Source organism: Megascapheus bottae, chromosome 16, assembly GCF_031878675.1.
Source record: "Megascapheus bottae isolate mThoBot1 chromosome 16, mThoBot2.hap1, whole genome shotgun sequence".
Classification (NCBI taxonomy): Eukaryota; Metazoa; Chordata; class Mammalia; order Rodentia; family Geomyidae; genus Megascapheus; species Megascapheus bottae.
Genome location: NC_143524.1, coordinates 9,524,234 through 9,539,979, shown reverse-complemented (window position 1 = coordinate 9,539,979; position 15,746 = coordinate 9,524,234). Strand labels below are relative to the sequence as shown.

General features: G+C 48.8%; 1 protein-coding gene across 2 annotated transcripts in view; it reads left to right on the top strand.

The window, feature by feature from the left end:
• The window catches only part of P2rx3 (purinergic receptor P2X 3), a 32,502-nt gene extending 20,259 nt beyond the window's left edge, over window positions 1-12,243 (top strand). For both annotated transcript variants that reach the window (XM_090348744.1, XM_090348743.1), the window contains 4 exons: window positions 10,353-10,446; window positions 10,724-10,789; window positions 11,325-11,402; window positions 11,951-12,243. In XM_090348744.1, coding sequence (XP_090204870.1) covers window positions 10,353-10,446; window positions 10,724-10,789; window positions 11,325-11,402; window positions 11,951-12,064 — 352 coding nt within the window. In that variant the 3' untranslated portion in view covers window positions 12,065-12,243. The remainder of the gene's footprint in view (window positions 1-10,352; window positions 10,447-10,723; window positions 10,790-11,324; window positions 11,403-11,950) is intronic.
• The last annotated feature ends 3,503 nt before the right edge of the window (window positions 12,244-15,746 follow it).

Sequence of the window (15,746 nt, the reverse complement as noted above, 5' to 3'; positions counted from 1 at the left end):
CCAAGTTTTCCCTCACAAGTCAAGCCCAGATCTACAAGTTTGTTGCTGTTTTCCCTGCTGCTGTTAACAGTTACTGGTCTCTGCTTCAGGGAGGGGCTCCCACCACCCTACGGGAGGGAGGAGGACCATTTCTGCACAGATGCCTCAGAGCTCCAAAGAGACTTGTACATGGTGCTTAAAAAGAAAAGAAAAGAAAACCTCTTCTCCATTCAGCAAGCAATTTATTGATCAGTGCCGATGGCAGCCCAGCACAGGGAGATGTGTTTAGCAGGGGGGGAGCCATCCACAGCCAAACTCAAGCTGCCCCTGCAGGCCCTATGTTGGCTCATGTAGCTGAGAAGTCCATAATTAGGGAAGGGTAGTGAAGGTCTCTCCTGGCTTCCCGTTCGCCTGCGGCCAAGGCCAGTACCTATGATCAGAGTCCTTCTGTTAATGGAAATGATAAACTTTAACCCATGTGACAAAACCAATTGTTGGGGTGTGTGTGTGTGTGTGTGTGTGTGTGTGTGTGTGTGTGGCCAGCCCACAGGTCCCACGTCCATGGTTCTTGCATTCAACCCAATATGGTTCAAAGATATGTGGAAAAATACTTATATCTGGCCTGAATTAAAAAAAAGACGTTTTCCCCTTCTCCTTATTTCCTAAACAATACAATCACTGCAATTCTTGCATAGCATTTATATCTCATTATGCATTATAACTATCTGCAGATGATTATATATATATATATTTATGGGTGAGCATAGGATATAAGCAAATACCACATTTTCCCCAATCCCCTCAGAACTGGGGCTTGAACTCTGGGCTTTGTGCTTCCTAGGTAGAAAGGCACTCTACTACTTGAGCCATGCCTCCAGTCTTCCTTTGACTAGCGTCTTGCTTTCTGCCAGGACGGACCAAACCCTGCCTAGTGTAGGCTTCTTCCCATCATGGCTGGGGTGGCAGATGGGCATAACCACTACTAGCATCTTTCCACTGAGATGGGGTCTCGGGGGCTTTTCTGCCTAGGCCGGCTTAGAACCACAACTCTCCCAAACTCGGTCTAGTGCAGAGCTTCAGATGCAGGCATGTACGTACCACTGCGCCCAGCTATGGGTGCACAAAGTTTTCTTGCCTGGACTAGCCTCAAGTCTCAATCTTCCTGTTCTTAGCATCCCAGATAGCTAGTATTACAGATATGAGCCACGGATGCCTGGCTACCAGACTAATACATCAGGCTAATATATATAAGGGACATTAGGGTCCATGGATTTTGGTAACTACAGGGGCTTCTGGAACCAATGCCCCTGTGGATACTGACGAATGACTCCATTTTGTGCTGGGACAAGCCAATGCCAATCAAAATGCAGAAGTTAAAGCACATAAGAGCCCAGGATGTGGGTTCAAGCCTTGCTTGCTGCTGAAACCCAGCATGATTTTGAGCAAGCCCCTTTCCTTCCATGGGCCTCAGTTTCCTCCTTTGTAAAATGGACTGGTTATAGAAGATCGTCTTTAGAGCCCCTCCTAGTTTTACTAGCTTAAATCAACACGCGTGGGCGCCTGGGGAAGGGCTGGGGAAACTTAGGCTGTTGAAGCGTACACTATTATTTATAGACCTATCACATCGCAATGGAGCTTCAACCCTGCCCAGCCGACGCCATGTGACAGATGATTTATTACAGTAATTGACGTTTGTACTTACTCATCTTTTATCTATCCCTGCTCATGGCACGAGGGAGCACACACGTGAAGCGTCTCGGTGCTACCAGGTTTCACAGTGTGGTGTCCCGTCAGCTCACACAGCCCGGGTATCCTAAGTAAAGGTGCTGGTGGAAATGCTCAGGCAGCAGAGGCAGCCAGAGTAGGAGAAACACAGTAGGCCATTACCAGCCAGGCCTGGAGGAATAGGAGCCTGGTTTTAAACTGGTGGGGGGCGGGGAGAGTGGATACAGAACCACAGACAAGGGCCAAACTAGTACCAAGCAGGGAAGCCCCGCCCTCTTCTTCCTCCCCATTGTTCCTCACCAAGTCCTCCCACCAAATCCTGATGCAAGGAGCCTATCGCTGACACCTGCAGGCAGACACACACACACACACACACACACACCACCACCACCTCCACCAAAGACAAGTCAGCCTGCCAACTTTGTCTAGTGGTCTTGACTCAGTAGCCCTTCTAAGTGGGCCCAGCAGAGTTCCCCATTCCTGCCAGCTGAGCCCTATCTGGGCCTTTATCCTTCATCCTCCTCTTCCTCTTGCTAGCTCATCACTGGCAGCTGCCCAGCACCTAGCTTTTCCTCCGATACTGAGGCCTGATGGAGGCACACAGACATGCTGATCTTTTGCTGGTATCTGGGGTACTTTCATTGGCACCTCCTTACTTAGCAAGTTCTCCTGGGAAAAGCAGAGGGTGTAGGCTTTAGAGTCAGGCAGTCTGTGTTCAGATTTCAGTTGTGCCCCTGGCAGGCCAAATAACTTTACAGTTGCTACACTTTATTTTTACCAGTCCTAGGGCTTGAACTCAGGGCCTGGGGGCACTGTCCTTGAGCTCTCTCAAGGCTAGTGCTCAACCATTTGAGCTATAGTACCACTTCCTACTTTTTCTGTGTATGTGATATAGAGGACTAGAACCCAGGGTTCTGTGCATGCTAGGCAAGCACTCCACCTAGTGGCCACACGCCAGGACCCACCACACTCCCCCCCCCCCCCCCCCCCCCCCGTGGTAGTTGTGGGATTTGAACTCAGGCACTGTTCCTGAGATCTCTTTTGCTCAAGGCTAATGCTCTTACCACTTTGAGCCATAGTTCCACTTTCGGTTTCCTGGTGATTAATTGGAGGGAAGAGTCTTGCAGACTTTCCTTCCCAGGCTGGCTGCAAACTTTGGTCCTCAGATCTCAGCTTCCCCAGTAGGTAGGATTACAGATGTGAGCCACTAGTGCCTCGCTACGCTTTCTTCCACCTACAAAATAAAAGGAGTAGGGCTGGGAGTTTGGCCTAGTGGTAGATGCTTGCCTTGCATGCATGAAGACCCAGGTTCAATTCCTTGGTACCACATACATAGAAAAAAGCCAGAAGTGGTGCTGAGGCTCAAGTGGTAGGGCTCTAGCCTTGAGAAAGTCCAAGGACAGTGCTCAGTCCCTGAGCCCAAGCTTGGGACTGGCAAACAAACAAACAAATAAACAAAATAAAGGCAGTATTGCAGGATCATGGGGAGATGATGAAACTGAAAAGTATGTGTCAGGCACCTTGCTTGGCCCTGGCCCTACCAACAAGCAGCTCAGGTAAGCCTCTCAACACCTGACAGTGGTTGTTATTATCTCCACAGAGTTCAAAGGAAGACTGAAACCCTGAAATCAACAGGATAGCTTAGCAAGATCACATAAACTAGTTCAAGAGGCAAAACCTAGGACTCAGGTCTAGAATGGTCTCCAGGCCACTAGCTACCATGCTGGGAGGTGCTGGCAGATGGATGGAAGGCAAGAGTAGATGGATACACAGTGTCCAGCCCAGTACTGAGCAATGGTAGGCATTCTCTCCTCCCTCCCCCACTGCCCTTGCTCAAGGGGCTGCCTCCCCACAGTGACACCCACTTTCCCACCTAGCCAGCTGCCAGAGCTAACTGTTTTCTCTTTGAGAGAGAAACAGCCTGTTGTCACTACCTTTCTCTAGCTCTGCCTGCCAAGCTGGGAGAAGCTTGGTGCCACAAGAGAAAACTGGAGGCTAGTATTGGTAGACTCCAGCATTCGAGAACCATGGCAATTCACCATCTTCATGGCTGACGTTGGATGGGGGATTTCACAGCCTCCGCTCTGCACCACTAAGCCAGCTTTCCCAGAGGGGGGGGGCATGGAGGGAGAAGAAAACAAAACCCCTGTGGTCCATTTCAAGCTACAAGTGTGAAGTCACTAAACGTGAATACGGGCACATGCATGCACATGTGTGTGCATGTGTGTAATTGATATGCACAGTTGGCTATGCTACGGACCCAGACACAAACACTAGCAACTGTCTCTACTCGCCAAACCCACCTCTGCTTTTTCAGCTTCTTGAAAATACTTCACAGTTGTGGGGTGTGATTATGCACATTCGTAATCCCAGCTACTCAGGAAGTGGAGGTAAGAAGATCAAGGTCCCAGGCCACCTATGGCAAAAAAAAATTAGCCAGGTCACACCAGAGAAAGAGGGTGGCTCTGGTGGTTCTAAGGTTCTAGAAGCTTCTGTTTCAGAAACATAAATAAGAAGTGGATGGCTGTTCAAGGCCAGCTGGGACCATTAGCTCAAGACCCTATTGATACACACACAAAGCAAAAGGACTGGGAGTGTTGCTGAGATGGTAGAATGCTTTGAGTTCAGTCTCCAGTACCACAAACAAACAAACCCTCAACTTGGCATTGGTGGTTCATACCTGTAATCGTAGCTAGAGGCTGAGATCTGAAGATAATGGTTCAAAGCCAGCACATCCCCAATTAAACACACACACACACACACACACACACACACACACACACACACAGGCACAGAGCTGGAAGTGGAGCTGTGGCTCAAGTAGCAGTGTACTAGCCTTAAGCAAAATGAGCTAAGGCCCAGGCCCAGAGTTTAAGACCCAGGGTTGCCCCCCCAAAAAAAAAATTCTTGCCCAAGACAGACTTAAAGTTCTCCCAACCAGAAAATCTGTGCACACAAGGTAGACACTGTAACAACCCAGATCAAAGCTATGTGTGTGGTATGTGTGTAGAATGCATCTGGGCAATATGAGAAGGCAGAGAGCCACAGCCAGAGCAGTGCTGTACAATAGGGAATGGAGTCTACAGGTGAGGTCAGAAAAGTAAGCGGGCAAGGCTGGGATGGGGCTTATTACAGTCCAGGCCAAAGTGTCACCCATCTTGATAAGACCCATTCGTGTGATGAGTGGATTATCCCATACATGAATGACCTCAATGACCTCATAAACATCCTATCTGGTTCCACCTCTTAATAAATATCCCATAAGAAGAACGTCATGACACAGCATAGTCAAACTTCAGAACTGGCTAGGTCTGAGCTCTGTATCTGGACTGATAGTTTGAATCCTAGTTCTCCCCCTCCCCCACAGGGCTCTTGGCTTTGTGACTTGAGACAAATTGTGTAACCTCTCTGATCCTTACTCCCTTACCTGGAGAACAGGAAGAGCAGCAGTTGTTAATTTCTTGGGGGTGGCTGCAAGCATGAAATGAGTTCATAAATCAAAGGTATCGGGCACAGTGCCCAGCATCTAGTAAGTACCTTTTGTTCTGGTAGTTATCTGAGGCCAGTATCACCGTGTCAGAAGTCAGAAGAGAATACCAGTTAAGGTCAGTATAGATATTATTGCTTTATTTTATCCTCATCCAATGATCTCAATGCATCTGACCTCCTCACCAGTTCTTATTCCTACTTTTTTTTTTTTTTTGCCAGTCCTGGGACTTAAATCAGGGACTGGGCACTGTCCTTGGGTTTTTTCAAGGCTAGCTCTCTACCACTTGAATCACAAAACCACTCCCAGCTTTTTTCTATGTATGTGGTACCAAGGAATTGAACCCAGAGCTTTGTGCATGCTAGGCAAACACTCTACCAGTAAGCCACAGACCTGGTCTCTATTCCTACTTTTAAGGTAAAATACTTTCCTAGGAACAAGAGGCTAATTTCAAGAAAGTCTATCATCTTAGCTACTGACAAGGCTGAGATCTGAGGATCACTATTCAAAGCCAGCCCAGGCAGAAGAGTCTTTGAAACTCTTACTTCCATTTAACCAGCAGAATGCCAGAAGTGGAGCTGGCTCAAATAAAGTAGTATGTCAGTCCTGATGAAAAAGCCAAGGAAGAGCATAAGGGCCTGAGTTCAAGCCCAAGTACTGGCACAAAGAGGGAAAGAGGGAGAGAGAGAAAGACAGACAGACAGACAGACAGACAGACAGACAGACAGACAGACGGGTGGGTTGTAGTTAATGATGGCTGTCTATGGAGACTATCATGGCGTATTTGTTGTGAGAGAATGTGTCTGTGTGATGACATATTAAGAGCCGAAGAGAAAGGGAGGGAAAGAGAGAAAGAGAGAGGCCATATTTCCACACTCAGTCCTCACAGGACTTTCTTAGAGGATTACAAATGGTGTCCCCTAAGCCTCAGTCTTCTCAGCATAGAACCAGGGGAGTGGATAGGTGACAGGGCAAGCATTGCTAATTGCTGTGACAAACAAACCCTCAGCGACTTAACACAGGGGTTTATTTCTTGTTCATGGAGCAGCGCATTGTGGCTGGGTGTGGGTACAAATCTCCAAGCAGTCACTTAGCGATCCCAGGGCCCTAAGTGATCTCCCCTAAATCCTCAACAACTGGTGACTAGTTGAGGAAAGGGGCGACGAAGGTGACACCGTGACGAACCAACTCAGCCCAACATGACAGCTCTGTTACATTCCATTGACGAGAGCTAACCATGGGATCCAAGCTAGATGAAAGGGATGAGGGATGATGGGGAGTTGTCCCCAGACAAAAGGTAACCACTGAGCTGTCCCAGATGCAGGGCACCCACCAGCCACACCGAAGCACAGAAGTTCCTGAGTCCTTCTGTGGTCTTCACTCTGTCCCTCCTCCCTGCTCTGTCCCTCCTCTCTGATTCTGTCCCTCCTCCCCAAGCTCTGTCCCTCCTCCCCAAGCTCTGTCCCTCCTCCCTAAGCTCTGTCCCTCCTCCCTAAGCTCTGTCCCTCCCTTTGGAAAAGAGAATGTATTGCTGCCAAGCCTCTTCCAGGGTGGGTGGCTGGTGAGATAATGATCTTACCATACTTATTGCCTCTTGGAAGGCAGGTGCTGGAGAAAAACCAAGTCCGCTCTGATTTCTCTCCGTTCCTTTCACATTTCTTCCCAGGATAAAATTAGCCAGCTCTCACTCTGAACAGCAGAATCCAGAATGTCGTCTTCACCTTCTTCTCCTCTTCCTTCTTCTTCCTCTCTCTCTTTTTCTTCTTCTTCCTCCCCCACTCCTCCTCCTACTTCCTCTCCTCCTCCTCCTCCTCCTCCTCCTCCTCCACTTCTTCCTCCTCCTTCTCCTCCTCCTCCTCCTCCTCCTCCTCCTCCTCCTCCTCCTCCATCACATCAGAGTTTTCATGGCTGCACCTGAAGCTAAGACTTTGAAGGCTTTAAACCACACATCCAATGCATGCCCTGCCTCAAACACCTGACTCATTCTTTCTCTCCTGTGTCAGGTGCCACAATCTTAGATGAAGACGTTGAATTCTCCAATTCTGTCCAGTAGCGCCATGAGAACCCTGAATTTAGAAAGGCCTGGAGACCTTGCCTAATAACCTCCTGCACCCTTAACAGCCACCTTATAGCTGGAGGGTGGCTGGCTCCAATTCCAAGCATAGACTTTGGAGTCTCAGTACAGATCAGAATTCCCCCTTCAGCCAGATAGCTCACAGGAAATAACTTCCTGGGTCAGACTCCCTTCTTCTCCCCCTTTTCCTCTTGCCCCCCAACATTAGTCTCACCAAATAAGAGCCCATAGGAAACAACTTCCTGAGTTAGGCTCTCTACCAGGAAACTTGCCTCAAGTACTTTTCAATCTCCAACAACAGGGGCAGAGCTCAGGAGCCCAAGCTCTGGCCATGTCCCAGCACAGGAAGAGACAATAAGTGTACTTTTTCTGGGTGGGGGGGTCAATCATGGAGCTTGAACTCTGGGCCTGGGTGCTGTCTTTGAGCTGAAGAGCTCAAGGATAGCCCTTTACCACTTGAGCCACCGCATTAACTTCCCATTTTCAACCGGTTAATTCAAGATAAGAGTCTCATGGTCTTTAGTGTCTGGGCTGGCTTTGAACCATGATCCTCAGATTTTAGCCTCCTAAATACCTAGGATTACAGGGGTGACCTACCAGTACTCAGCTGACTCCCTCTATTTCTATACTCTTTTGCGGGGGAAGAGTCATGGGACTTGAACTTGGCCCGAGTGCTGTCCCTGAACTCTTTAGCTCAAGGCTACCGCCCTATCTCTGGGCCTGGGCATTGTCCTTGAGCTCTTCAGCTCAAGGCTACCACCCCTGCCCTTGAGCCAAGCCCAATTCCCCTTTTTCTAGAGGTTAATTGGAGATAAGAGTCACAGGTCCTTTTGTGCTGGGGCTGACTTTGAACCTTGATCCTCAGTTCTCAACCTCCTGAGTAGCTAGGATTACAGGTGTGAGCCACTGTGCCTGGTTTATTTCTATACTCTTTCTTGACCCAGATAACACTTTCTAAGCCTGGGCTGCCCACTTTGCAGAGTGGGGAGAGATCAGGTTAGGTGTCCTGCAGAAAACAGGAACGGTCTCCAAAAGAGTGACAGGATGAAGGGGGTATTCATAAGAGTGAATGTGGGGTAAAGGGAAACAAGCACACTGGTGAAGACCAACAGGGCTGGCAACCTATTAGAAACTTCTGCCCAGTGTGTGTGGTGGAGGGGGGTGGGAAGGGAAGGATGCACAGAACCTGGTAAAGATGAGGCCACAGAACAGGCCCTGACCTTGGCCTTCAGTAGATAATAAGCAACTGCTAGAGACCTAGAAGACTAAATACCCTGATCTTTCTGGGTCTCATCCCCCTACTCATCCTCTCATCATCCACCCCTCCCTTTCAGGCATGTATCTCCTATTGATCCTTTCCATTGATGGATCCAAGTGGGATAAATGATGGAAGCAAGGCCTCAGAGCAGCCAGGCTTCCGGGGCTCAGAGTTGGGCAGAGAATGGGTAAATGAGTGTGGGGGGCCAGATAGAATCTGGGGATCACTATGAGTCTGCCTTGAAGAGTCACAGAGCTTCAGGAAGGTGTGAGAGCCCCCCTTTTTTCCCTGGTAGACATAGAAGCCGATGCCCTGAAGCTAAGGCACATGAAAGCAAGTGGCAGAGCCAGAATGGAGATTGGTTTGTGTCCAACTCCAGAGTTGCCCTCTGCCCCATGGTAGTCAGAGCAGTGGAAATCATTTTATGCTTCAAGGTGACCTTTTCCCTCCCATGTCTATGGTCCTCCAGTACCAAATTGCTTGATCTGAGTCATTTCTTCTCCACACCGCACAGTCTCAAATGCAGAAGTCCCTGGCATGGACACCACATTACCCACTGCCGAATTTTCAAACCTCTCTCCCCACAGACAGAGACCAGGAATGAGTTGGGTCCAGGACAACTCAGAGGGGCTCATCCAGCAACAGTAAGAGCAGTGTCACTGGCATAAACTTATAGATCCTTCTGGACTCTTCCATCCCCACCACCATTTGCCAAGGATACTGGCATCAGAAATTGACTTTACATCCAAGGGACAGTTGCCTAAAGAGATTATACCATGTGAATGTTAACATTTGGGTTATGATAGCAAGTATAGTGGCTTCCGAAGCCAAAAGATGAATGCAATTTGAATCTCAAATCCAGTCATAGGCAAGGTTCCTTTCTCCCCATAGCCTTCTCCACTCTCTGTATTGAGCACAAACTCACACACCCCACTCAGTGGTGACAATATAATGTGACTGTTCTCATCGTCTTGCACCAAATCAGAGAAGGGATGGGAGACTAAGTCTGGAGCTTCTGCAAATCAGCTGGATAAGCCCAACCGGCCAAGTGACTGAAATCCTCAGAGCCTCATTTGGAGAACAAGATGGTCACTTCCCTCTCGCATAGTGCTGTCATCCTGGGCAAGTGTCTGAAATCACTTTTGTCAACAACTCCACAAAACAAAATAGATTTCATTAGATAAATAGCAGCAGCCAACAGCGGCCAGTATGTCCTCAGGGTTGCCTGCATTCCTATCCCCTGATACACGCACGCTGCCCTTACTCTATTCTCCTGGCAGCCTGGAGAAGCAGGACTTGCTCCCACTTACAAGATTAGAGAGATTACAAGCTGGCTCTCAGTTGCACAGTGGGTAGGTTGGATGAGAATCCTGGGAAGTTTGGTGACGTGTGTGTGTGTGTGTGTGTGTGTGTGTGTGTGAGAGAGAGAGAGAGACAGAGACAGAGACAGAGACAGAGAGACAGAGAGAGTACCTACAGTGAGATACCCAAATAAGACTATAGAATACCCAAACAAACAGACTTGAAGACACCTGGTCTCCTGCAGTAAGTAATTCAAACCTTTGCACATATCAGCTTCAAGAAAATGATTTGACAAGGGACAGCCTCGGGTCTCACTGCCAGAGATGTTGTTGCTACAGGTTCTGGGTAGATGTGACCCTAGAATCTGCTTTTAAAATAAGCCTCCGCACCCCTTAGAGGATGCTTATGGATGGGCGGTGTCAACCACCTAGAAAGGACTTTACAGGGTATATGTCGCAAACCACTGTGGGGTCCTCAAGGAGTCTTAAGGACTCAGGCAGGAACCTGCTTTACCTTCCATGCTTCAGATTTGCCAAGTACTACAAGACGGAGAATGGCACCGAATACCGCACACTTGTCAAGGCTTTTGGAATCCGCTTCGATGTGCTGGTTTATGGGAATGTGAGTCCTGGGGCCGGGTAAATGGAGTGGACCCGGGAGGCATGACAGGCAACCTCATGGGCCCTGAAGAGGCTCCCCTGAGGGGAGGGGTATGCTGTTGGCCACCTCTGGCCATCTCTCTGTCACCTCACCCAAGCCACAGAAGACTGGCACCTTCTGTCCCATCAAGAGCCCTCATATAGCATCTCTGGCCTGGAGCCAGAGTGCAGCCTCAGGCCTCACCCTTTCCCACCCTGCTGAGCCTTCTGCTCCATGGCCTCCATCTTTGTGCCCACAGGCCGGCAAGTTCAACATCATCCCCACCATCATCAGCTCTGTGGCAGCCTTCACTTCCGTAGGAGTGGTGAGTTTTGCCCCTCTAATCTCCAACCGGAAGCCAGACAAGCTGGGACACAGTCAAGCCCAGCTGGCAGGAAGTGGCCTGGTTAAGCCCTCCCTCCCCCTCCCTCCCCTGCTGAGTAGCCCTGGTCTGCATCCTTACTTGCCGAAGCTCATAATCTCCCAAAACCAACTTTGGATTTCCAGGAGGCCCCATTCTATAACAAGATCTCATTTCTCACTGTGAAAGTTGAGGAAGAGACTCTAGCTTCCCAAAGACCTGAAGTGCCTTAGCAAGAAACAGAGGCGCCTGGCCAGGCCGGGAGGCAGCCCCATTCCTCCAGGTCCCCTCTGCTGTGTGTATGATCTGGGGTCATATCCAGGAGCTAGGATGGTGGGCATCCTGCAAAGCCCCTGAACATGCCCTGAGAGGAAACATACCCCTGGCCTACTCTCTGCCCCATCCAGGGCCTGGCTAACTCCCTATCCACTTGAGCCCTGCTACCTTGATCCTAACCCATCCCTGGTAGCACCTCTGAGCCTTCCCACCTCTCCTCCAGGGGACTGTTCTCTGTGACATCATCCTGCTCAACTTTCTCAAGGGGGCTGATCAGTACAAAGCCAGGAAGTTTGAGGAGGTGAGTTGGGGTCCGTGAGGCAGTGGGGACAACGAAAGGTAGAGTGGACAGGGAGGGACATTAGACATCAGGAACTCTCAGTGGCTCACTTTCTGGGGTCACTTTGCAGGGGATGGGATCAATCTTGCAAGACCCAACCTTGGCTCAGGTTTCTGTTGATCCATAGAGTTCCTGGAAAGAGTCAGGATGCCCAGATTTGCTCTAACTCCCCTAATGATCAGGCTGATTCTGACCATTGCTGATTCTGTCACATGGGTCACATAAAATGACCTTGCTCTGGCCAGGCACTGGTGGCTTAGGCCTGTAATCCTAACTACTCAGGAGGCTGAGACCTGAAGATCACAAGGCAGGAAAGTCCGAGAGATTCTCATCTCTAATTAACCAGCAAAAGTCAGAAGTGGATCTGTGGCTCAAGTGATAGAGAACCAGCCTTGAGCAAAAAAAATAGTTCAGGGACAGCTGTCAGGCCCTGAGTTCAAACCTCAGGAAACCCCGCCTCCTCCCCCCAACACAGTCAGACATGACAATGCCAGCTCTTCTGTCTGCAGGTGAACGAGACAACATTGAAGGTGACTACTTTGGCCAATCCAGTGGACCCCAGGGATCTGGCCACGGAGGAGAAGCAGTCCACAGACTCAGGAGCCTACTCCATTGGCCACTAGAGCCTAGCTAGGGCCCTGAACTCACCTGTGAGCTCCAGATCTCCAAACAGGGGCCCTACCTGGGCAAAGGGAGTAGGGGGAGAGTGAGGGAAAAGAAGGGCTCTCATTTGCTGTGGCTCACCCCTAGGCCACAGATGAGACACAGCTGGCTCGGTCCCATTGCTCCAGGGGAAGGTAGTTCTCCCTACTAAGCCCTGAATTGTCACCTTCACCCTTGCATGCCCATCTGCTTCCTGGGACCCCTAGGACAGCAGCAACTGAGTTAGAGATAATCATAGTAGTCCCATGCTAGCCCACTAAGTGCCAAGCACTTTAGTATACATCATCTCAATTAATCTGTAGAAGAATCCTATAAGAAGATATTCATCTGCCCGTTTTTGAAGATAAACTGAGGCTCCGTTGGAAGAAGACTGAATCATTCAGCCTAGGAAGTGAGAAAGCTGGGATTTGAACCTAGGTCTGACTAACCCCTTTGCCTATACTCATGGAGGAACAATAGATCCCCTGGGCATCTGCTCTACTGTTACCCTATCCTGTTTCCCTGCCCGTGATTAGGACAATAAAGAGTAAATCTGAGCTGTCCCACAAATGCAAGTCCCAGTAATGGAGCAGCCTGAGGGGCAGTGGCAGAAAGCCCCCTCTCTGACTTGGGTGGTTCACAGACACAGAAAAATAGTAGTGACTGTTAGTGGATTTTTCTTTACCTCACTCTATAGCTCAATTCAAACCAAGAAATGGCCACCCCCTATTCTCCTTCTGATCCCCCCTCCTACTCCAGAAGTTACTTCCAGATAGAAGGTAGTTCTGTGACAGAGTCCTGCGCCAGGATGTCAAGGATTCCCATTTAAATGAAAGCCCTGGGCTGGTGGCTCAGACCTATAATCCTAGCTAATCAGGAGGCTGAAATCTGAGAATCATGGTTCAAACTCAGGCAAGAAAGTCTATGAGATTTTTATCTCCAATTAAGCACCTGGAGAAGCTGGAAATGGAGTTTTGGCTCAAATGGTAGAGCATGAACCTTGAGCAAAAAAGCTCAGGACAGCTCCAGGCCCTAAGTTCAATCCCCAAGACTAACATACACACACATGCACACACACACACACACACACACACACACACACACCAACAAATTCCAGTGAGTGCCTATGAGGTACTCAACCAGATCACCCAAGCCTTCTCCCACAGGACTAGCCAAAAGGGATCCCAAACCATCTTGTGAACCCCTCTTGCTTGCAAATGAGTACTCTGCAACCCCAGGCATCCTAATGCTCAAGAAAGGAGATGGGAGGAAGCTGGAGAGCTGTGGAGAGGTCCAGTCACTGCTTACCCTGGCTTCTGTTGGTCCAGATGCCCTTTGTTCCCTTTCTTGGATTTTATACAGTGACAGGCCCCTAATTATACCAGGGCAGAATTCAAGGACAAACCCAGGTGTTGTGAAGTATGAAGGAATGCAATTTGAGAGCTTGCTTGCTTGCTTTCTTTCTTTCCTTCTTTCTTTCTTTCTTTCTTTCTTTTCCTTCTCTTTCTTTCTTTCTTTCTTTCTTTCTTTCTTTCTTTCTTTCTTTCTTTTGCCAGTCCTGGGCTTGAGGTCAGGGCTTGAGCACTGTCCTTGGACTTTCTCAAGGTTAGCACTCTACCACTTGAGCCTCAGCACCACTTCCGGCTTTTTGCTATGTATGTGGGGTACCGAGGAATCGAACCTGGGTCTTCGTGCATGCTAGGCAAGCACTCTACCACTAGGCCAAACTCCTGCCCCCCCCCGCTTTTTTTTTTTTTAATGAAGTCAGGAACTCACTATGTAGCCCAGGCTGGCCTCCAGCATTTCCTCTTCCTGGCTCAGCCTCCAGAGTGCTGGGATTTCAGGCATGGATGTGAATATATATATATATATATATATTTAATTATACAAAATTAGATATAAGAAGTTCCTGCAAATGAATGACCCTGAAGTTTATATTACTTTAGCATCTCAATAAATCCACCTCTGGAAAAGTGGGCATGAGCTTACCTGTAGAAGAAGAGATGATCCTAGGTAGACATCGAGGGGGGGAGGCTGACTCATACAGTGGGTACGGGAGGCTCAAAGGGTGGGTGTGGCTAAGACCTGACCCCCAGTGGTCCCTCATGTAAGGGGAAAGACCAACCCCACACACCATAAGACCCATCACCCCTTCCGTCACCCACCACCCTGTCCTCTAGTTAGTAGGATAACATCTCCCCAAGGCTCAAGAATTAAGCAGTGTCCAGAAACCTGGCTAGCCTTCAGTTCTCCAGCAAAGACACCAGACAAGGCAACACATGGGTTCCAGGCTGGAGTCCCATGAACGCCAAGGCTCCTCTCAGGAGACTGAGGCTGAGAGCTGAGGTGCTGAGTACATCACAGGGATGTCTCTGCCATGTGACCTATTCTGCCGGGCTCCTCTCCCTTAGAGCCTCCCTAATCCTCTGATTCTGGTGGTCAGCTCCTCCTGACCCCCTTCCACACGTGCACATAAGCCCCATGCTGCCCTCCCCATGTCTGAACCAAGTTGCCAATTCCAGGTGCTAGATGCAGGGTTAACATCAGCAGTAAGGACAAACACAAACTAGCCTCTGTCAGGTCAGGGTTTACACAGCACAGTCACCAGCCCTGATGAGACTGCTCTGGTTTAGTATGTTTCCTATTTGGTAGAAAAACATTTTGGCAGTACACAGAGAACTAAAAGCTGCAGTCAGCCTGGATGCCCTGTTACCTCTCCAAGAACTTGAATGCTATTGATGACTTAACACTGGCAAGCAATGGGCTAAATGTGTGGCAGACACTGTAAGATTCAACCTGCATTTTGTAGAAGAAACTAGGATTTACTAAAATGAAGAAGTGGAAAGAAATGAAGGCTTAAACCCAGAATTTTCTGAGTCTAGGATGTTAACCTCTGTGTTCTATTGGAGAAACATCAGGAAATTTGTTGATGCTTTCTTTTCTTTTTCTTTCTTTCTTTCTTTCTTTCTTTCTTTCTGTCTTGGGGCTTGAACTCAGGATCTGAGCACTATTACTGATCATTTGTGCTCAAGGCTAGCACTCTACCATTTTGATCCACAGCTTCATTTCTGGTTTTCTGGAGGTGAATTGGATATAAGAGTCTCATGGACATTCGTGCCTGGTCTGGCTTCAAACCCCAATCATCCAATCTCAGCCTTCCTGAGTAGTTGAGATTACAGGTGTGAGCCACCAGTGCCTGGCTGATACTTCCTTTTCTTTGTAGGTTAGTTGGGCTAGACAAGATTTTTCTGCAGTAACACTTGAAGATCTGCTATAACAAAGTAGATCAGCCAACCCCTCTATGTACTACCTATGCCATCTGAACCCCATGGACTCCTAGATACCTGCCATAGGGGAGGAGAGCTAGAGGATCATGGGAATTCTTCAGGGACCAAGTCCAACCTCACCTCCAACCACACCTCATTGGACAGATGCAGTATCAGGCTGCAAAGTCCAACTTATTGCAAGGAATACTGGGAAATAAGTCCTCTTAGGACTCTGAGGAAATAGCATTGTCTTTGCTTCATTCTTCCCCATCCACCCAGTGCCCACCATTCACACTGACAATTCCACATGCCCTCCCTTTTGTATTTCCTTCTCACAAAACCTTGTTCTCAACAAGTTGCCAATCAACCTCCCAGGAGTATTAATAGAGAATGTTCT